The sequence below is a fragment of the Phragmites australis genome, chromosome 8, assembly GCF_958298935.1.
Source record: "Phragmites australis chromosome 8, lpPhrAust1.1, whole genome shotgun sequence".
Classification (NCBI taxonomy): Eukaryota; Viridiplantae; Streptophyta; class Magnoliopsida; order Poales; family Poaceae; genus Phragmites; species Phragmites australis.
This window is the reverse complement of record NC_084928.1, coordinates 27778242-27800481: the sequence shown is the minus strand read 5'-3', so window position 1 is coordinate 27800481 and position 22240 is coordinate 27778242. Positions and strand designations below refer to the sequence as shown.

Sequence of the window (22240 nt, the reverse complement as noted above, 5' to 3'; positions counted from 1 at the left end):
TGGAAGGTCGCAAGTCAATATGAACACCAAGTTGTGAGGGGCGTGAGAGGGCTAAGCTGAAGAAGTCAAATAAAAAAAGCCAGAGGTTGGTAGACAGAAAGTTAATAATAACAAGAACAGTGATATGAACATGATTAAAAGGTCAAAGACTACATTCAAAGAGCTTCTGGCTAAGTATGAGAAGGACAAGACCGATAAGGTAAGTGCTAGTCAGTTTAATAATTTCAAAAGGCCGAGATCATCATCAAAGCAAGAATTTGGCGGTCAATGCTATCAACAGAAGAGTGCCAATGAAGAGGTTATGTTTCCGATATACAGGTCGACAATGCCCATGCCTTGGAGGTATTATCCAGCCGTGTTTCCCCCTTGCCCGACATGGGGTTTTAACGGAATGTCACCACCTCAAATGTATTCTACTTCCTTTCATTCGAGATGGGTGTCGCCAAGGGGACTCCTGTTCGATAAATCATCATATCCTAACAATAACCTTTTTTATCAAAGAAATCGGTCTAATAATAAACGAGAGAATAAAGTAGTTAGAAAAGTGTATAGCGTCAAGGATAGTGGTAATTCTGATGGGCAATCTGATTTAGTTGGAAAGGAGGAAAGGCCGATTGATGTTGCTGCAAGGTCTGTTATTGTGCAAGGCAAATGGGTTGAAGGATATACGATAAATATAATTGCTACTTATGCAAATGGGGAGTCAGCTGATTTAAAGGAATGTAAAAAACTAGTTAGTATTGTTGTCCTGGTTGCTGGTGATGATAACAAAACAATGGCGGGAGCTGGTCACAAGAGTGTTGATGATGTCCAGACTAGTATACGGGCTGAACAGAGAGGCAATGATAATGTGAGTTCAGCCAGGAGCAATGCAAAAGCAGTAGGTTTGGCCAAAAGAAATTTGAATGTGCATAAAAAAGGAACGGGAGTGTCTATGCTGCCTGATGCAAAGCCACAGCCGATACGGTGTTCACTCGGTTTGTCATATCCACAAAAGGGAAGATTGTAGCAGCAACCTTGCACACAAAAGTTGAAAGAGAGGAAGATGATTTAGGTCCCTAAGGGTAGCAAAAAGTGTGAAACTAATATTCAAACATCAATTATTGAAGCCACCCAAAAGACAAAGCCGAAGTTGACATCCAAACAACTTCAGGACAAGCGTGAAGATGAAAAAGCTAATCAACGTGATCTTGGTCAGGCATGGGGATCCAAAAGGCAATTACAATGTCAAAAGTCTGCATATGGGTACCAAAATCATTGGCAACCATATCATCACTTTTTATCATCTATTCAACCAATACAGATGCTATTGGCTCCTTATCTAGGTATGTTTGAATATCCATTATGGACTAGGTATAGTCCTTGTATGCCGCTTTATGAGTCTTCATATTCTAGCTGGATGTAATCCAAAAGGGGATGTATGTGATTGGTGATTAAAGTCACATCTAGAATATTGTTATTATGTATTAAAAGTCGAAACATTAGTTAGAACTTTTTATTTCGGTTATATTAGTATGCTCAAAGGGATATCTAAACTAGGAATATGAATTGTTTTTGTCGCCCGAGGGAATAAGAGCCGGTGTTTAAGTAGTAATCATTTTAGGCTTGTAGTCAAACTTGAGAGTTAGGTTTAATTTTTGCATGCAAGCTTTGCCAAAAAACAGGAGGCATGTGTTGATGACAGGATTTGGCATCTATAGTGGCCATTACGATGATTATCGGCTCAATGGAATATTGTTGGACCTAGTCGAATACGTGAGAGGTGACCACGACCAGTGACCATATCCAGCGACCAGGCGACCACTGTCCAGGCGACTAGTGACCACCGACCAGGTGACCATAACCAGTCGATCACCAATCGCGGTGAATTTCAGCAGTTGGTCTCTGAACAGGTGGAAGAACTGGATGGATTCGAATAGATGGATACATCGAGCAATTGGTCTCTAAGCAGGTAGTTGGATCGAGAAGGTAGTACGCGAGCAAATATTCGAATTGAGTATGTAGTCAAATCCAAAAAGATAGAACTACATTAAAAAGATATGTTAGTTATAGAAAGTTTGAAAATCAGGTGACGTGGTATAGTCGAATCGTATCTGTAAATCTTGTTCGGTGTGATTTAAGAGTCCTGATCTCTTACGGTTAAGACATACCGTCATATAAATATGAGAGGTTTATGACTAATTGAAAATCATCAACCAATCAAACATAATTTACATTAGCTTTCGTTTTTTATCTCTTTTGTTTAGTTCATATAATCTTATTCTCTTTTTCAATCTACATTGCTACATATTTTTTATCTCAAGATCAAAAATAAACCTCCTAAGTGTACGTGATGACAAAGATCTAACGACATAATACCACAACTATAGTATCCTTTGTACTGTCCGCCAGATATTGCACACAATGTGCTTAGTATTTAACATGATTACTTTTCGCATCAACAGAACTATTAAACAACATTTTGGTATATCCACTAACCAATATATCTGTGTTTTTCTACATGACATAGAGCATGGAATTCGTGTGATTTGCTCAAAGATGTACATACATATGCATGCCCAACTTAAGTGTTGTTACAACCACGGTGCTAACATGTTGCACCAGTAGCACCAGGTGTGGCTCAAATTGAGCAGAAGAGCACCGGGAAATAAGGCAATGACGAACTGTGGCTATACAACAAAATTCGTTATGAGATGGATATCGTAGTACACACTTCCGTTTTGTGATGGTACACACTTTTGCTGAATGAATACAATGACATAATGATCAGGCCTAAATCCTATCATGTTAATCCAATCAATTAATCAGCATACGTTCTTATGTTACAGAACCCTCGTTTGGGGTCGATAGCCACTCACCGCGCAAATAAGCCAAGACATGCTGCTCTCCCAAACTTGGCAAATTCTGTTGCTCTTGCAGTTGCTATGATGGGGAAGGATTGATCTCGCACCCCTGGAGCGAGATCTGAGTTTTTTTTGCCTCCACCCTACCTTGTATATGTGCTACAAACTCTTCAGTACATGTGAAAACACTTTACAGAGTTTGTGTCATGAGTCATGTGAGCCTTGGACTATCAAATTTATGCGCTTGCCGCTATCTATGCGGAGGACATCATTTTTCAGGACCAACTGAAAAGGAGGAACCGATGAATTGATTGGCAACCATTTCCAAAGTAAAACAAGCGATAGATAACTCAGTTGATATGAACGTGTACCTCCACTTGATTGCTATCAACAGAAAACCATCTCAAAAGAACCCCAAGGTGGACCACTGCTGGGATCATTTTGAATAGCAGAGGTGTTGTCACCTGCAGAGGTAGACACAAGATCCAGGGTCATCAAGTGTAGAGGATAGCATGAATCAAATGTCTAAAATGTAGGTCTAGTGATCATCTTCTTTTCAGGATTTTTGAGGGAATTCCACTTAGAAGAGTGGTATTCACGAATTGCCAGTTAAACAAGTGAAATCATCACAAAGTGCTACCCTTAATTTCTAGGCTTTTTGCCTGTCTAACCATGTTACAATCCCCAGGCCCGTGGACCAATGAAATGACCAATATGCCCCTATAGGTCAGTATGCTTTATGTGTGTGGCTTGGGTGCCTAGAGGTATGGATTCTGAAGTCAACAATGTTAGGATTGGAGTAATATTTTTATGATATACTCTAATGAACATTTGCATTTGGTGCAGAACCAAACACTAGAGTGTTCATTGACAAACAAAGGCTGCAAGCTAGTATTTCTTAGAATAAAATATACAAAAACTACAAAGCAACCAGAGATACTAATGCACATATACACTACCATTGGAAAACTTTTGAAATTTCAGCACACAGAATCTGATCAATTTTGGTGGAATTTCTGACTTACTAGTGTATTAGTGTTGGCTAAGATTAAACCATGCTGGCATGTACAAGCAGCTGTGACAGCTCAAGCCAGGCAAACTGACCCAAATGAGCACGTGGGTGATTTCGCCAGGTGAAAAATGGAACAATAGCCAAAAATCCAGAAAGAATTTTAACTATGGCATTTTGGGGTAATTTCATTCCTCTGAGTGGCATTTCATGAATTCAATCTTCGGATTGGAATTTCTAGAAAACACCCTCCCCTTGAGTGACATTACCTAAAAAAACTGTAATCTCATTTGAGCTGCAATTTTGAATATTATTGTATATCGAGATTGTACTGTATAGCTTCAAATGAATGGAGATAAGGTAGCTACCAAGCTAAGCGCAGTAGTTCCAAGAAGAAGCAGGTATAGCTTGCCCTGTAGAAAAGCAATACAGATATCAGATGTACATACCAATTAAAATTGAAAAGCAGTAGTATTTGGGGCTGGGGGAACCAAACAAGGACTAGTACCAACAAACTATGCTGCGAAACACAATGAATATTTAAAATATCAAAGATTCATGTGCTTTAGAAATATTTAAGTTAAAATTAGTCATCTGAAGTTTATTTATGGCATATCAGTGCTTATAAAAGTAACAAGACAGTATTACTGAAATAGTTATGCATTAACGTAAGTCGTAAGGTCTCCATGGTTTTCAATTCTTAGCACAAGACATCTACTATTGACTACTACAGAAGCAAAAGATGGGAGCTGTGAGAAACCAGAACTAAAGGGTACTATAGGACTACAAAGCAGCATAGACAACCATGGTGCATTTCAGCTTGGTACAACATAAAAATGGAACAAAATGTTGAGTAATAACCTCAATCAGATGGATGCTTGAAGCACGGCTAAGGAGAACAAAAGCAAACTCTCCTATTTGTGCAAGAGACATGCCAACCTATTGAGGAACCACAAAGTTAAGTGTGACCACATGAGCACTGGCAGATGCGAGTGCACTCAAGCAGATATCAAAAAGACTTACAAGAAGAGATGTTTTGTTGCTATAGCCAAACCCTTTGACAACTATAGCAACAATAAATGTCTTTACAGTTATCACCAAGATTACAGCTGCAAGGAGTATATCCACATGGTTCCACAGGAAATGAACATTAATTAGCATCCCAATGCTAGCAAGGAAAAGAGCGGCAAAAAAGTTGCGAATAGGTTCAATCTGCAGAAAGAACAAGCCTGAAATAAGAGAACATATAATGAATTACTAGCTACAAAAGTTTAGCTATGAATTTGGCTTAAGAGGTAAAAGAAAGATCAAACTATATACTTTCTCCGTTCAAGAATACAAGGCATATTTTGTTTTGAAAAAGTCAAACTTTATATATTTGACCAACAATTAGTCAAATTAGAAGTATGTTTAGTGTATAAAAATTATACAATTAGATTCATATTTCAAAATGCTTTCACACTATTGGTTTTGTAGCTGTAAACTATATGTTTTATAAGAAAACAATGGTCGAAGTCTAACTTTGAATACCGAGCCAAAACAAAATACGCCTTGTATTCTTGAACGGAGGGAGTACTAGTTTCCCTTGTGAGTTCGAAAAACTGGGGGGGGGGGGGGGGGGAGTGTACACGATATAGGTAAGAAATTACTTGTTCAAGCGTATGCTGTGCAAGATCTGTCGTTGATATCATAACTCCAGCTGCAAATGAACCCAACTCAAGACTCAGGCCCAACTTATCACTACACTGCATCATAGAAGGACAGCCACATATGAATAATAGAAAATTTGAGAATTGAGATACATCTAAAAGATTTGTGAGTAAACAAACAAAGGCAACTAAAGAATGAAATGGTTGGTGAAGGCTGAAAAAGCAAAGTAACAACTTCAAATAACTGAGAAAAATTATCACCAAATTCATAAGCTAAGATGAATTTGGAGTTCAGAAGTTACTTCGTTATATTCTATCTGGTTTTCGTACAAAGTGAACATTCTCAGCCCTTCTTTACTGATTCATTTAAAGCATTACTTTTTGCCAGGTTATAGCACATGTAAGCTCTTACTTGCAGTCGCAGTACATAAATAAAATTATTTTTCTATGTTACTGCACATTACAATTTCATACTAAATATCACCAAATTCATAAGCTAAGATGAATTTGGAGTTCAGAAGTTACTTCGTTATATTCTATCTGGTTTTCGTACAAAGTGAGCCCCTTCTTTACTGATTCATTTAAAACACTACTTTTTGCCAGGTTATAGCACATGTAAGCTCTTACTCGCAGTTGCAGTACATAAATAAAATTATTTTTCTATGTTACTGCACATTACAATTTCATACTAAATACCAAACAGCATGAAGTAAAAACTCACCCAAGCAAATAACAAGCAGAATGCAACCGCTGCCAGCTGGTATAGTTCATTTGTCTGTGTGAAATGCAGAGTAACCAGAACATTACTATCATGGCAAAGGAATGTTCTAGAGATTAAAAGGCAATATAAAGTAACAGCTCATGCACTGCTTTCTTCCGGAAATAAATTTTACCTGGGATGAAAGACTTATCATCAGCTTAAGAAACCAAGGAACACCGGTACGGGAGAGGATAGAGAGAATGGCCAGGAATGTTATCAGTACCACCAGCCTGAGAAGAGGTTTTGTATCATCAAAATTTAATCCAATAACTGATTATATCCTAGAATATTTCAACAGGCTCGCAGTTGTGTGTGTGTGTGTGTACACACACACACACACATATATGTATGTATGTATGTACATGTATATGTATGTGTGTACACACACACACACACACATATATGTATGTATGTATGTACATACATGTATATGTATGTATGTATGTGTGTGTGTGTGTATATATATATATATATAACAGGCAATATAATTAGTAATTTGAAAAGCAACACAACTAGTAATTTGAAATGAACAATATAAAACAGGTCATAGACTCTTAAACTAAGGACTGTTGTCTCAAGTGGACCTGCCCTTAACATGTTGAGATCAAATGAATTTACTGTGGAAGCATTACTCTTGTGGGTACATTATTCAAGTCCTGCTAATGAATTGGAAGTTTAACATAAATAAAGTATGTCAGGGAAAAGGAGGGATTAAATGCTGCACGTACGACTTTGTCATTGATGCAACTCCATGAAGAAGACCTGATGTGCCACTCAAAATTGGAAGAAGCGCAAACAGAAGGCCAACAGCACAATCCTGAGGGAAAGGGATGTTATTACAATACTGAGATATCTCATATTAAAACCCAGTTAAATTCATTTTAAAGTCATTCAATTCTTAAAAACTGCATACCATATTTAAAAAAAGTAGGACATACCATTACGCTTATTTACAAATGCACCCATATTAGGCTATTTACACAGAAGAATGGAAAAAATTGCGGAAAACATCATGAAAGAAAAGTTGAGAAACTATGCCAATACAAAAGATAAAGAAATTAGATACCTGCAGTATGAGGGTGCCAACTGTAACTTGACCATGAAGAGCATTGATACTGTTTCTTTCCATTAGAAATTTCAAAACCTACATACAAAAATACAGATTTATTGAACAACCAGATAACCAAGAGGCAACACTGGCAGCATTAAAAATGAATAGGTGATGTGACATGTACAGCATGGGCATAAGCGTACTGCAAATACAAGGGCCAAACATCATATACCAAATCTAGGCAATGTTTACAACAGAAAACACAAAGAATCAGTTCATTTACAACAAAACAACAACAAAGCCTTTGTCCCAAGCAAGTTGGGGTAGGCTAGAGAGAATGTGGCACGATGCCCATGGTACAGCAAAATTGGGAGGTAGCCATTTACTTATAATGATGGGGTCGCACGGGGTGGGGGTGCTTTAGTTATTATTACAGATAGGACCAAATTACTGGGCTGTAAAGAACAGTAAAGAGAGGCAAAACTGATTGACACAGTGCCAGATGAATTGTTAGCTTGTATGAGAGACAACAAAATCTACAGAGTTGAACCTTCCAATGTTTAAAGCTTACCACAGCCGTTGAAGACATCGAAAGAAGAACGCCAACAAAAACACCTTCCTTTGTTTTGCCTCCACAAAGCTGAAATTAAACATTAAAACAATCTGTCAGCCATGTTTTTTGACTCCCAAATTAGAAATCAAGGCAATATAATCCTAGAAATAAACAAAACCAGATAACAGGCTAAAATGCATCAAATATGCTTCACAAGAACGCTGGAAAGCCCAACTCTAGAAAGCTTTCGACTTGGCTACATCTATGGCACATTATGGTTTCTACACACTAACTGGCTATATGTTCAAATAAGTTAAGGTTGCACCAAATTTATGGATCAATAATAAAAAATTAGATGTTTAGACATACAATACAAAGAATAATAGATCCCAATGTTCCCCCTTAGAAATGTGAGAACTAACTTTACGCAAGAAACAATCAGCTCTGAAGTAGAAATCATGACATAGAGAACAAAGGAAACATACTGTAGCCAGAATACCACAAAGGAACATAAATAACATAATTTGGAGCAATCCTCCGAGAACAGCAACCGCGCGAACAACTCGAAGCTGAGGAAATATGAAAACACCACATATGTTAATTTCAAACTGCCAATAGTGTTACCTACTGAATGTAGAAAACACTAAAGTAGAATACTTTTGCTGTAGAAAACTCCAGTCCCAAAGCAAACAGGAGAAATATCACACCAAACTGGGCTACTGTTTCAACCTGGAAAAGAAAGGGCATAGAAAAAAACATTAAATCTATGTGTATGAAATACACACAGGTATGCCTTATCAGAAGCAAAATTTTCACAAATATACTTTGTCACTGCATTACTGGTAGGGTTGCTCCAAAATACATGTATAAAAACTGAGCACATATAAACAAATTAGAAAATATCTGACCAAGTTTCTCAGTATGTTATGAGCAAGATGATGGGAGGCCATATCAGCCAGCAAACATATATTTCACCACCAGTAGACAGGCCACTTCATAGTTCAAAAGCTATTTATCACTTCAACCTTGACCAGATCGAAGTTTCAGGGTACTATAGCAGTCTACAGACAGAAAAGATCCAAAGCTACCACCTTTTGGTTATAAAACTATCTTTTAGTAAGAGCAACTAATAATTATTGATGGCTAAGAAAATGGTCTCCCACAAGACCACTACTACGATAGGGTACGAAACCATAAATGCAGGAGTGCATCAATGGTACAGATTTCCCATTTTCCATGGTCAAAACTAGTTACATACACCCGAACCAGCAGGAACTTGCTACCTGCTCAAGCAGTGACATGATTGAGCCCAAGGGCATGCATGTTTCATTTAACTGTGGTAGCCATACATATTAAGCGTCAAGAAAAGCAACCAACAAAGGTGAAAGCACCTTACTTGCACCATTTCATTGACAAAGCTAAAACCTCCAGGGCCAATTATAGATCCTGCAAGTAGATAGCCTGTAATCACCTGCAAAATATTTTGAATTGTAGGTTTAGGTAGCTTAACCTTTAAAAACATGTCACTTCGAAATTCAAATAGCCAAGTCAATTGTGTTTTCCTTTGTTAATAATGAGGTAGAAATTAGAGGAAATAAAAGTATGGAGTACTCACTGGTTGCCCAAGGCAAGCAAAGGCAATTCCACCACATGTAGCAGAGACAATAACAACAACAAGATCTGATATCAACCTATAATAATCCACATTCAACAAATCATGTTTCCATGTAAAAGAGATAGTTGCATTCATCATCTCAAATAATTGGATAGCATACATCTCAAATAATTGGATAGCATACCTAAGGTCCAGCTGCAGCACAGGGTATTTTGACTTTGGATTTGATATGATAAAAACATTATCCTGGATTAAAGATTGTGTTAACACAGAACATTAGTAAACAAAGGGTAACACTAGGTCCACAACACTATGCCTACATGTATAGTACATATGCAGAAACTTTACAGGAAATTCCACTCATTTTAAGTGCTTGCACCTTCCGATCAATCAGCGTGGGAACATCCTCTTGCTCGGATCGATCCAAGAAAACCTCTTTAAATGGAAATGACCTTGGGGAAATGGATGATCATAAATTTTAAGATCTACTACAGATTCTTAAAATTAAGATTAGCTTCAGCTAACAAAGAAAACAAATTGAAATGTGGATTAGCGGCATACTTATTGTCTTTGGTCTCATTCTTCTTTGTTACTCTTCTGGCCACAGTTTCAAGAACTCCCTGGTACAAGTATACAGAACAAGATGAGCAGTTTGCATTAGAAATTTGTGGTGCATAAGCGCCAGCATTTTATAAATACTAGCATACATTTGCGTAGTGCACTGCAGCTACATAGATATAGAGTACATGTGGTTCAAGTTCTACAATATCAAAATAATGACCACTATGTTGTTGTTTGAGGAAATAGACGTTACTTTTTTTCCTTGAGCCAAATGTGTGTCACAACAGTTTCCAAGACCCCTCATATAATCTCCAGTACATTAATAATTGAGATCGTGTTAATGGGAATTGGCAAGTACTAAAATCAAACAATATTTAGCCAGTAGGTAGAAGATCAAACATCAAACAAAGGGGTGTATCCAAATCTAAATTTTTATATATCAGCGTAAGCACACCACAAACAAGTATTAATCTTTGTCTTTATATAGTAGGTCAGTTACACCCTAAACATATACTAATTATTATCAAGTCTTGTACAATAAAAGCCGTCCAAGGTATTATTGTAGGCACTAGAATATGTCAACCCCAAACCACATTAAGTCAGAACGCCATATACTGGGTCAATAGGTCCAAAACCTACATAATGATGATACATGGATGGATCATTGAATGCTTGGAGACTACAATACACTAAAGATGGTGTTAAGCCATCATAACTATCACAGATTCTCAGGTGAATGAGTCAGCCACAGCTCAGCTCAAATGCCAACTCCAACCAATCTAAACATGAGCCTTCAGAAATGCGACCACATCTAAACTACTCCCGAAAGGCCAAAACTATGAGCAGTTCTATTCACATATTTTAGCAGACAATTTATGGGTGATTCTCCCAAATCTGAAGCCGACAAGACACAAATTCCAACTTCACGATTGCTGCAAACAAATAACAACACAAAAACAAAATGACCCGATGAAATCACCTGCTTCTCAGCGACCGTGTTGTTGAAGCTGCCGGGGTCCGTCTCTGCAAGAAGCGGAGCAAGCGGAGGTTAGCACAATCCAGTCCAAACCCAACCCCCCGCTCGATTCTCCATGCCAGCAATCCCCAAACGCTCCAACCACCGAGACCGAGATCTAAACTGTACGGCCGCCGAGGCACCGACACAAGCCACCGTACCATCCACCCACCCCGCCTCAGAACCAGATCCCGCGCCCGCGAACCCTGAAGCGGATCGCGCGCGGGATCCGGGGCCCAGATCCACGCACCTCCGCCGCCCTGCTCGCCCTCGGACTCGGGGAACTCCTTTTCCAGCGCGCGGTCGATCATGTCGGCGAGGCTGCCCTCCTTGTCCTTGGCCGTCGCATTGCCCTGCGCCACCACCTCCCCGCCGGCCTCCGCCACGGCCACCCCGTCTCCGCCCTCCCCCGCTGCCACGGCCTCCGCTTCCTCCTTCCCCGCGCGGCCCTCGTCGCCGCCCTTGCCGGCGGCCGCGACCGCGGCGGAGGAGGATGCAACGGCCGCCGCGAGGAGGAGGGCGCAGAGGAGCAGCAGAGAGCCCGGGCAGCGGCGACGCGTCAGCATCGCCGGCAGCGGAGGGGTTTGGTTGGGCAGCGGGCGGCGCGTCGGGGTCGGGGTCGGGGTCGGGGTGGGGTTTAGATTCTGGAAGCCGGGTGAGCCCGTGTCGGGGAAAGGAGCACACCGCACACGCGCTCGCTCGTGCTAGGGAGGGAGAGACGCTTGCTTTGTTGGTGAGCAAGCCCGGGACGAGCCAAGCGTGTGACTGGGTGCTGGCGCAGCGTGGAGGTGGCAATTTGTAGAGGCTATTTTGGCATGGAGTTAGTTAGGTACTCACTAGGCAATTTGCATATGGTTGTTTAGTTAATTACTATCTCCGTTTTTTTATTTGTTCTTTTAGAATCCATGCATTCACCACTAATATGTTTGGAACTATAAAGACTGGATATATAGAAATTATGTGACTAAATTTGTCTTTAGAAAAGCTTTCGTAAAAATATAATTTTATTAGTATATATTGATATAATATTATGAAAAGTAGCAGCCAAAATACATCTTGAATACCGTGAAAAGTCAAAAAGGACAAATAAAAAAAGAGGTAGTATGTCAATAATATTTAGTTTATGAGGATGCGATTGTTCAGCCTATTGAATTTATTTGTCTATTCAGTCGACAAAGTAAACCCTTAGATCTTCATCGTGATCACCCTCATTTCTTGTTCCTCCAACAACTCATACATATTCTCTCTCCTTCACATTGACATGGCACCTTGCTCCCTTGCGCTGCCTATCTCCTCTCGTCTCCGGTCCTGCTACCCGTTGTCACGCTAACCAATCCATTTTCGTGCTCTCTTGCCGCTAACACTGCCCACCGGTTGCCCTATGTAACCTGTGGCCGATGGCGTCCTCACCGCCCCGTCCGCCTCCTCTGCTAGGTTGGCCTGCCTCTCTCAGACCTTCTCTAAGCTCAGCATCCATGCAACACCACTCTTACCCTGTAACCTCTCCTCCCTAACTAAAGCGGGCGTTCAAAAGCTCGTCGACCTAGCAATAGAAAGTGTGTTAGTTTAATTGAGTTACCTATGGATTTAACATATTTATAAAAATTACATTAAATTTTGTACTAGAATTACTCTAATAAAATTGAGAGAGATATTATGCAGCAAGTGGCAGGCATACTTGTAGCACCTCGTGTTTCCATTTTCCGCCGTCGCACCTATTGGATTTGCACTGTTTTGGAGTTTGTTCATTTAGTGTAAAATTCAGAGAAGGCACGACATTAGTTCTTGACCATTGAATAGCATTAAATATATGATACATACCATCAGCATTGTGTCAAACAAATTGCACCACACGATAGAAAGTTTCCCGAATGCATTAAGATCGAGAGGTTTTCCGATAGGTTATCACTTAATACTCAGGGTGTATATCAATATGTCCACCTGTAGTTGCTATACACCTAGTATATATGTTGCTTGATTTGGTCGCCCGCATTTTTCGTATTTTCTCTTTTTTGCAGTTTTTGTATTGCTACAGAATGTGACATTTGTAAAAGTAATTACCTCTTTAGTTCCAATTGTACGAAATATTTCCCATTTTTGTCTTGAAAGTAAGTTTATGGCAAATACATATTATGCTACCGGACTAGAATGTGAAAAGATTTCGAAAGCCAGATGAAAATTTTGAATGAAGTACCATCCACTTTCTTTCAAACAAAAAAAATGTTTCAAGGCATCAATCAATGTCCACGGAAGAACAAAAGCAAGAAACCACATCAATCTATAAGGTTCATAATATTTTTTAAGAATAAATAAATTGTGTGATGGTATTTAGTTATTTTTAATGAAAATATAACTTGCAACCTCTATACCAACATGACGTCAATGATATATGTAGCAATTTTTATAAATATGAGCACACATAACAAATCTAGAATTTGAATCCGAGTGAACATATTTCACTATAAGAATTTTAACCAACTGATCTATGCTCTATTTACTAGTGGACCTAGTGAGGGTATTTAAATTATGTTACCCGAGTTTATATCTTTTTATTTGGATTTCCCCGGTGGTTGTTTTTATATGCGATTTTCCTTCCCTGTCCCTTGTTCACCTCTAGTGTTGGCATCGATGGCTCTGTATCCACATTTTGGAGATTTGCTATTGATTTGTGCTAGTTGTAGCTTGTAGGGGGACGGGAAAAATCCACTAGCCCTTGAGCATATAATGTCTATCAAGATCGTTTATTTCAGTTAAGATTTTTATTGGAGACGTAAATAAAAAAAATTATAGGTAAGAGAATTAATAGATAAAGATAAACTGAATAATATAGATAGATGAGATAATCAATATGTCCACACTCTAGAGTCGACGTGGTGACGTTCTTGTCCTCCGCTTGTCGATGCCGAATCCGGCCGTTGTCTAGTACATGTGCGTTCACACGCTCCTCTCACGGTGGCCATGTCCAGTGCCGAACTTTTCGGCAGCTGCACGAGCACTCAACCGATAAAAACGAATACTCTAATCATCGTCTCCAAGATCCACGAGCCAACGGAGCTCATTAGTCATTCCCAACAAAGATGCTACCGGTTGCATTGGCTGCCATTGCCACTAGCCCACTAGCCCACACCCCACCGTTGCCTCGAGGGAGATGGCCAAACACTCACTCCATAGGGAGTGAGCAGGCAGTACCAACGTTGGCGAGAGAAGCACTATATATACCCAAAAAAAGAGATCCTTCAGCTCTAACTTTCTTTTGAGGGCAACCCAAAAGGGACTACTTTCTACTAGGAAGCACACATACCATATCGTCATATTGTTAAGGTGGGAAATGAAATACTTTGTAGATAATTAAACGCATAACACTTTGTAGCTTACAATAGTACGTAACACACGACAAGTTGGCTTGCGACACTTTGATAACCATATACATTGATACATATAAATCTTTTGTTTGGCGGATAAATCCACTTGTACGATACAATTTGCAAATAGTGCAAGTTCCTTAAAACCATATGTAAAAGTTTCAAAAGTTCTTAAAGAAATCTCAGCTATAGGCGAGGGTACGGCCCGCATGATGCAAAATTACGTATAGAATTCAACTCTTACTGTGCGTTACGATGGAAACATAAATATTAGACACGTTAACATCAATCACAAACTTAGGTACGGATATGTGTATATGCCGTGGGAGCGTCACCGGAATATGTCGTAAGCTATAATATAGTTTAATTTTAGATGAGATCTAATAAAGGAGGAGAAGATTATCCGCTAATTTTTCTTCTATTTTTTATTTATTTTTATTAATAAAATAGATTCCATATCCGTAGGTGAAAATGAGGTGATGAGGCTAGAGGACGACGGTAGATAGAAAACATAGATAATTTATTAGAATTTTAGAGGTTTTTATTACATGAAAGCAGAGTAGGGGAAGAGGTGATAGGTAGAAATCTTGTTCCGCGCGTGACCACTGGAAACCAAGTCGTGAACTACTATAGTGTTGGGCTCACATAAATCTTATTTGAAAACTTTTCTCGTTAATTTTTTTCCTCAAAATTTTTCTGTGTAAACTTTTTCTTGAAATTTTTCGAGACAAATTTTTATGGTATAAGTTTTTTCTCAAAACTTTTTAAGCTAAATTTTTCTCATGCAAACTTTTCCAAAAAAGAAAATACGGGGAGAAAAAAAGATTTCAAAAATGAAAAGGTGAGGGAGGACTGTTGGGGTGGTTCGTGTGTTGTGTTGCGAGCGCTTGCACGAATCAGGTGTGTCCAGTAATATGGGAGTTAACTCATATTTTATATAGTAGAGATTTATAAGATTAAAAAACACAAACAATAAATTAAGAATTCACCGTGATGCACTGTTTACTACACTGTTACGCCTACGATTTGGATTTTCCCATCCAAATAAAGGGATTGAATTTGTTGCTGAAATTTTACATGGGCATTGAGCATCCCCTCACCCGTACCTAAGATTTTTATTTTGTCTAAGAACTTCTACATGTCGCACCACTCTCGGTGTTCTCACCATATATGGTCCCGTACAATCGGAGAGCACCCAAGCACAAGAGATTCATTGACCACGGATTCGTGAATCGGGATGGATCAGATCGCGTGTGGGGGCGTGCGTCACCCTCACCACCCACGAGGACCCAAGTAGGTTTGGTTAAGATCGGGCGAGATGGTGGTCTGGTTTGGCCACGGTCCACCACCCATGCACCCCGATCGAATAAGCTGCATCAATTTAAAAAAAAAACATTGTCAGACCTGGTAATAAATAAATTAAAAAAAGAAGGAGAAGAAAGCAAGTGTTGCATTGCATCGGAAGAGAGTGGGACGACCTTTTCGATTGGGTGCTAGCCAAGGCTTTTCCGCCGCCGTATGAAGTTGCCTCGCTCGCCGTACTTTTGAGTAGCATCTTCTCCGACGAAAGGTCGTCGCGGTTGCCGTCGCCATCAGAAACGCGATTCTGTACGGGGGTTCGAGAGCTCTATGTGGTCGTGGCGACCCAGCGAGAGTGCCGCGCCGGACACGATCCGATCCTTTGCCGGCGGTGGCCAGGCGCTTCAGGGAAGCTTCCTGGCCACCGTGGGCCTGAGCGCAGGTGCTCCCGCGTGAGTCGCGGCTCGAGGATGCGGTCGCCGCTTGGAGCGGTGCTCAGGCGTTCGGCGTTCCTAGCGAATTGGGTGCTACAGTCTAGAGTAAATAATAGTTGGGAAACTTGCTTTGTGCATCAGGGCTGCAGACTTTGAAAGAACTCTTAAGCTTGTCGGATTACCTAACCTAACCGCACGTAAAATATTTAAATAGTGTTTGATTAAAGAGTGAGATATGATATGATGATCCTATCTTATTTTTTCAGACGTTTGATCCAAGAGCTAGATGAACGATAGGATTTAGAAAATTTCTAGAACACAGTCATACTACTTGGGATGTGAGGATGACAATGAACTTGTGATCTTAAAATATAATTATTCCATTCTTTCTACCAAACGAGCATTCAGAATCCTTCAATTTTTAGATATATAGATAGGGTCATAACATCTTACTCGCTCTATAACCAAACACTTAGTTTATATTCGAAATTGAGATTTTAAAATAAGATTGTTCCATCTCTTACACCAAACAAACATCTATAATCATTTAGTCTTTAAATTTATAAATAAAATTATCCTATCTTACTTACTATTCAGTCAAACACTGCTCTTAGTTTTCATTGGAGGTCGAGGTTCTTGTACATACGTCGTTGTTATCTATGGAAGCATCTTGCATAGTGCATTTATGCACGTTGGTCCCGATTCATACGGGAATTCAACCGCTTCTTGGGACTGCCATGCGTTGTAACGAGACGTGGGCCCTACTCCTGTCGCGCAACACCAGCCATACGTGCTCGGCCCACAAGCGCGGCACCAACCGCCGACGACTTGTGTTCCTTCTGTTGTTTGCTTGTACGATTTCCGTGAGGCAACTGCAGCTCGTACGCCGAGGCCTCATAAAATTCCAGCACCAGACCATGCCAAATGTAAATTGCTGGGCCGAAATTAAGCCCTTCCGAGGTGTCGATTTCCTAAGCATCGTGCCTTTAGGCAGGCACATCAAAGAAACCACCACCGTCTGGACCGTCTCCACTCCCTCCACTACAGGAACTGGAAAGGCCATCCAGATCGCACTCCTCTTTGCAGTTGCAGTTTGCAGTTTCATCATCAGAATTCAGACAGATGGAACAGACAATGGCAACTTTTATTCCAAAGGCATGGCCCTCATGGAGCTCTGATCTGCGCAATACAAATGGGCACACTCGCTCAACTCAACTCGGGTGTGAAATGTTCATACATGACAGATACTTGGTCTATATAGCACACGGCGGTTTGGAACAACTCTTCGGTTCCTCTGTTTCACCACCTCAGCTTTGCCGGGAAGTACTGCAAAAAAATAAAAATAAATAAATAGATCAGACAACGAAGCTGATCAGAATGGTTAAGACAAAGGGTGGCAAATCTGCACTGAAGGCATGTTCTGAGATGATGCGAAATTAGCAAACCATGAATGTATACCTTGTCGATGAGCGACATGTAGTAGGGCTTCACCTCCTCCACGTCTATTCTGACGTTGCTCTTGCTGTACAGGTCATACTTACTGCAAAAATCGTACATCACTAGTGAATAAGTGTCTATATCTCGTTGATTTCAAGTATGCAAGGGACTGATTTGGTGTTTGTCTCACTTGAACACATGCAGCCACTTGAGATTCTCGTTGTCCCCATCGTTCATCAGGTGCATGTAGGCTCCATGCTTGTGCAAAGCTGAATCACATGCAAAAATTCAGTAACCTAACTTGTAACTTCTGAATTTGGCCACACACACACAAGAAGAAGAAGAAGAAGGACCAGGAGCTTACGGTAAAAGGAGTGATATCTGATGATGAACAGACCCGCGGAAGGAAGAGTGGTCCTGTTCTCCTTGGCCACCTGACATGAAGAAAAAAAAATCTTAACTTTTCAGAAAACACTGCAGATGGAAAGAAGAACTGCTCTAGGGAATGCAAGCACCCAAGGCGAATCGCCAAGTACTAACCAGGTACATGTAATCGTCATGGCCCCATGACATGAGCACGTTGTCGAGGCCGCAGCCTTCGGAGTAGGCCCCGAACTTGGTGTTGAACTTGGGGTTGTTGTAGTCAGGGTTCTCCTTGAAGTACTGCACATTGTGTATGTGGATTCAGAGATCAGTTTACAGAATTCTGAGTTCCTGAGCAGAGAATTTTGGTCTGCCGTGGTTTAATTTGATCGATGATGATTGCTTACCTTGAAGTGAACGTTGCGCTCGTCGTATGCGCAGCCTACAGGGAAGGTGTCACCTGAAAGATGCAAGTTTCAGAGGAGAGGTGGATCAGCCAGTATTTTTGCTGCTGATTTATACAAGTTCTTGGGGAGGTGATGTGTGGTTTCGTCAAGTTTTCACTTACCAACAACTGCCCACTGAGGAAGCTCTCCGAAGCTGGGGTGCAGCAGCACCTTGCCCAGGTCTGAAAATCGTGACGAGTTCCATGTAATCAGTGGCCGCTAGACAATCACTGATCGAGCGTCCAATGAGAAGGTTGCATACCGTGGATGAGGCCGGTGAGGTGGAGCCAGTCCTCGTCGGGGTAGTCCTTGCGGATGGCCTCGGCGGTCTGGAGGAGGTGCTCGATCTGCGGCATGTCGAGGTCCGGGTCGCTGTCGTCGATGAACTCGTTGAGCAGCTCGATGCACTCCCAGATGCTCATCTCCGTCTTGTCCAGCCGCCCGTACTCCGCCCTCATCCGCGCCACGAAGTCGTAGGTCTGGTTGATGTGGTTGATACGGTAGAATTCCTCCACCGTCTTCTTCCTTTCCGACTCCGCGTTGTAATCCCTACACGTCAAGCTTGCAGTTTCAGATCGTTCGTCATTTTTGTATCTTTTAAAAATTCATTTTAGTTCGATTCGTTCGTCCATTTTGAGCATGCAAGGATGGAGCTTAGATATAGAGTGCCTGTTAGAAAAAGTAGCACGAAAATATGGAGAAAAAATAAACTTGTCCATGCTACCGGAGCCACAAAATTGCAAGTGGGGCCACTGCTGTGGGCACTCTTGAAAAATAATTTTACAAGATCTAATCTCATATATTTGAGTTATGGACTTAATTCATATCGTAACATATGGTAAAAATTATCATAAGATTTACGATGAAGATAAAGAAAATAAGAAGTTGAATAAATTTCCACATGTCATATTATTTTCATAGAAGTCTTTGAAAGCATATGCCAAACTGTTCTGTATTTGGCTCGTTTTTCCTCCAGATACGGGAAACTCTGGGGCACATTTTATTTGCAAGAACATCTGCGCACGTACACGCTATCTAAACACAATTTAGGCGTACGGCAAAGTTTTGCTGGAGACTATTCTCCAATGCAAGTTCGTTTTGTCTGGACTCTGCAGCCGTCGTGAACTAGACAGGCCAGCGATGCTACTTTGCTTTCACGGCGATGGTGTTCTACGTGTCGGCGTCGCTGCTAAAATGTGAATTCTTTCTTTCTGGTCTTTCTTTTAGAAAAAGAGTGAATTCTCAAGACGGTAATGCATCTCTTTTAGTGGTTTCGAGTATCAAAAGGCAAAGGAAAAATATAACTTGTGTGCTGCTTCTGAGCTCTGACGTTGCCGGTCCCCACAAACACACCAGAATGAACGGAAAGCTGACCTGAAGGTGTTGCCGAAGGCGTTGGAGTTCGGCACGACGAAGCCACCGTCGAGCACCAGCTCCGCCGGGTCGCCGGTGGCGACCTTCCTCTCCGTCACCGCATCTACAATTAGCAAACGACCCCAACAAAATATCAATACCACACACGGCCACCCGTTCATGGATCCGAACGCCAAGGAACACCATTATTACACCCGCCAAGAAGACGCCATGAGCAGAGGAGCTTGACAAGAACAAGCAGACAAACAAATCAGAAGCTCACCGAGCTGAGGCTGTTCAATGGTGATCGTCATCCTCTTCTTCTTCTTCGATCAGCTGCAGAAAGCCTTGCAAGCGGCAGCACAACAGAGCCCAAGAACACGGCAACGGCGATGGCGATGGCGATTGCCCTGGCTTCGGAGGCAGAGTTGGCGCGGTATTTATAGCAGGAGGTCGGGGCTGCGGGACCCCGGTTTCAGTGTCCATGTAGCTTGCGAGGGTGGTTGCTCGAGGGCTGGGCAAGAGCTAGCTGTGGCAGGGGAAGGAAAAGTAGGACGACCGATCGCTGAGCGGCGGTGTCAGCCTCGGAGAGAGGCTTGGGGGATCTGATAAGCAGCCGGGTGACTCAGCCATGGCGTGGAGCTGCGCCTGTGGATGACAACGACTCCTCACGCTCTCGGTGGTAGGTGCCACCCTTCCTTTCGCTCGGGTCTATTTCATTTTCTCCTCTTGGATTATTTTTTCCTCTCCTCCTTTAATTGTGTTGGGAATTTAGCGGTAATTCGTGTCATCTTAGAAGAAAAAAAAATCCCACGTATATTCTCAGTCTGTTCCGCAGAGTTTGAGTGAGTGACATAAGGAGCGGACCTAGTTTAAAAATTAAATAGGAGCATAACAATGATATAGTCTTTCTAATTTGACAAAAAATATCTAAATCCACCAAAAAACAATAATTTAAATGGAGACATATTTTTAAAAAAAAGAGGTTTTAATTTTTGTCACTGTCCTGATCTTCATTAAAGATCATATAAAGATTGGCTCTATCTTAAAACACAATAAGCAAAAATGCAAGAGCTGAGGATCAAATCTCGACTCGTTGGTTCTCTACTTAAACTTACCAACCGAGCATTCGCTCGTTCACAAATAGAGACATATGTCCTTGATTACTCGCTGGATCTCTCCTAGATCCATCCCTAAATGGCGTATTGGCTTCAATTCATCCTCAGAGGGAATGTGTCGCTGCGAGCTATACGACGGCTGTAGTTTTGTGCTATCTAATCAAGTCGTTTCATGCAATAGATATCACGTTCCAAAAGTGCTGCTCAACCGTTAATTCTTCTTATTAAGGGGAAGACGAAGTAAGTTGAAAGGACGCTTTCCTATGATCTTCTTTTTTAAACAACACCAATTAATCTGACCTTAAGATCATGTTTACTTTATCTTTGAACCTTTGACACGGCCAGCACGCTAAACACGACAATTGGCACAGGGCCGTGGCGATGTTTCCTGCTGCGTTACGTCGGATCTTATCTGCTAGCCTTATTGTCTCTTGCACGGGACGGTTCATTCTAGTTTTTTGACCCTCTAGTTATCTGATGAAAGATTTAGACTCTCAAAATCTGTCAAATTTCTACGCTGTCAAACGGTCTAGACCTTCCCTACCCAAATAAGAAGCATCATTGGTCTCCTTCAACCCATTAGTGGATCCAATAGGTAGCATGGGTGGGCTATGGACCACCTATGATTTTGTACCGACCCAAAAAGAAATCCTCATCAATACTAATATATTAAAGCTCTAAGAATTAGAGTGATTTTAGCATCAAGACACTGTAGCTACTGTTTATATGGGTCCTACGTATGTGTGTGTGTATATATATATATATGGATATGGATACGTATATGTATATGTACATGCATATATATTTGTATGTTTATATGTATAATATAATTTTTGGGGAAATTTTAGAAAAACAACGAAATGTATAATAGTTATATTGATAAATTGGTTGAAATAATCTAAAATACACAATAAAATATCTAAACTCAAAAAAAGAAACAAATTTTGTTAGATTCGTATTACTGTCGTTTACATATTAAAATTATGTTTATGTATACAAATAATATTATTTTTTATAATTAAATGAATGTGTTAAATATTAATAAATTCATAAATAAATATTAAGATATCCAAAATTAGTAAATATAATTTTTTAGTTTTTTTATTATATTAAAAAATAGACGCAGCGTAGACGTGCCAATCCGACTAAGTTATCTCATCTACCAGAGCGCAGAGGTAGCACAACCGACGCATCGAGTCGCGTGGACGCCAGACGCCAGACGCCAGATTCATCACTTGATCAGATCCTCGTTTGTCCTTTGGCTAATTGGCTTGTTCGCCCAAAATGCATGCATCATGATTCATGCATGCTCCCATCAGGCCGTCACTCGATTGATTTTTTCTCTACCATTGTACTGACCGCTAGCATTCTC

General features: G+C 40.7%; 2 protein-coding genes across 3 annotated transcripts; both read right to left on the bottom strand.

Annotated features, from left to right (window-relative positions):
- Positions 1-2670: 2670 nt before the first annotated feature.
- On the bottom strand, positions 2671-11826 carry LOC133926897 (K(+) efflux antiporter 4-like). 2 transcript variants are annotated; one of them, XM_062373057.1, is made up of 20 exons: positions 11307-11826; positions 11021-11064; positions 10042-10100; positions 9860-9932; positions 9665-9726; positions 9481-9556; positions 9262-9336; positions 8523-8594; positions 8351-8434; positions 7884-7952; positions 7328-7405; positions 6990-7078; positions 6395-6491; positions 6223-6276; positions 5502-5597; positions 4876-5064; positions 4714-4791; positions 4221-4265; positions 3215-3307; positions 2671-3128 (listed from the first exon to the last, which is right to left on the bottom strand). In XM_062373057.1, exons 1-20 carry the CDS (start codon positions 11620-11622, stop codon positions 3048-3050), a joined length of 1830 nt encoding a protein of 609 aa, XP_062229041.1. In that variant the 5' UTR covers positions 11623-11826; the 3' UTR covers positions 2671-3047. The 2 variants fall into 2 exon arrangements, with proteins under 2 accessions (XP_062229041.1, XP_062229043.1); XM_062373059.1 differs by lacking the exons at positions 2671-3128; positions 3215-3307 and adding an exon at positions 4116-4130.
- A 5450-nt stretch (positions 11827-17276) lies between these two features.
- Positions 17277-20323, bottom strand: LOC133926896 (probable inositol oxygenase). Its single transcript, XM_062373056.1, has 10 exons — positions 20034-20323; positions 19772-19874; positions 18660-18946; positions 18520-18579; positions 18359-18411; positions 18129-18251; positions 17953-18022; positions 17779-17857; positions 17610-17691; positions 17277-17477 (listed from the first exon to the last, which is right to left on the bottom strand). The coding sequence occupies exons 1-10, from the start codon at positions 20062-20064 to the stop codon at positions 17451-17453; spliced, it is 915 nt and encodes a 304-aa protein (XP_062229040.1). The 5' UTR covers positions 20065-20323; the 3' UTR covers positions 17277-17450.
- Positions 20324-22240: the final 1917 nt, after the last annotated feature.

What these genes read in the sequence shown, in the direction of transcription:
- LOC133926897 (XM_062373057.1), bottom strand. Translation starts at nt 11,622, where the DNA reads ATGCTGACGCGTCGCCGCTGCCCGGGCTCTCTGCTGCTCCTCTGCGCC. An exon ending in CCACGCTGATTGATCGGAAG is followed by an intron (nt 9,727 to 9,859) that starts GTGCAAGCACTT and finishes TCTTTAATCCAG; the next exon opens with GATAATGTTTTTATCATATC. An exon ending in GCAACAAAACATCTCTTCTT is followed by an intron (nt 4,792 to 4,875) that starts GTAAGTCTTTTT and finishes GTTCCTCAATAG; the next exon opens with GTTGGCATGTCTCTTGCACA.
- LOC133926896 (XM_062373056.1), bottom strand. Translation starts at nt 20,064, where the DNA reads ATGACGATCACCATTGAACAGCCTCAGCTCG. An exon ending in TCCTCAGTGGGCAGTTGTTG is followed by an intron (nt 18,412 to 18,519) that starts GTAAGTGAAAAC and finishes TGCATCTTTCAG; the next exon opens with GTGACACCTTCCCTGTAGGC. An exon ending in ACATGTCGCTCATCGACAAG is followed by an intron (nt 17,478 to 17,609) that starts GTATACATTCAT and finishes ATTTTTTTGCAG; the next exon opens with TACTTCCCGGCAAAGCTGAG.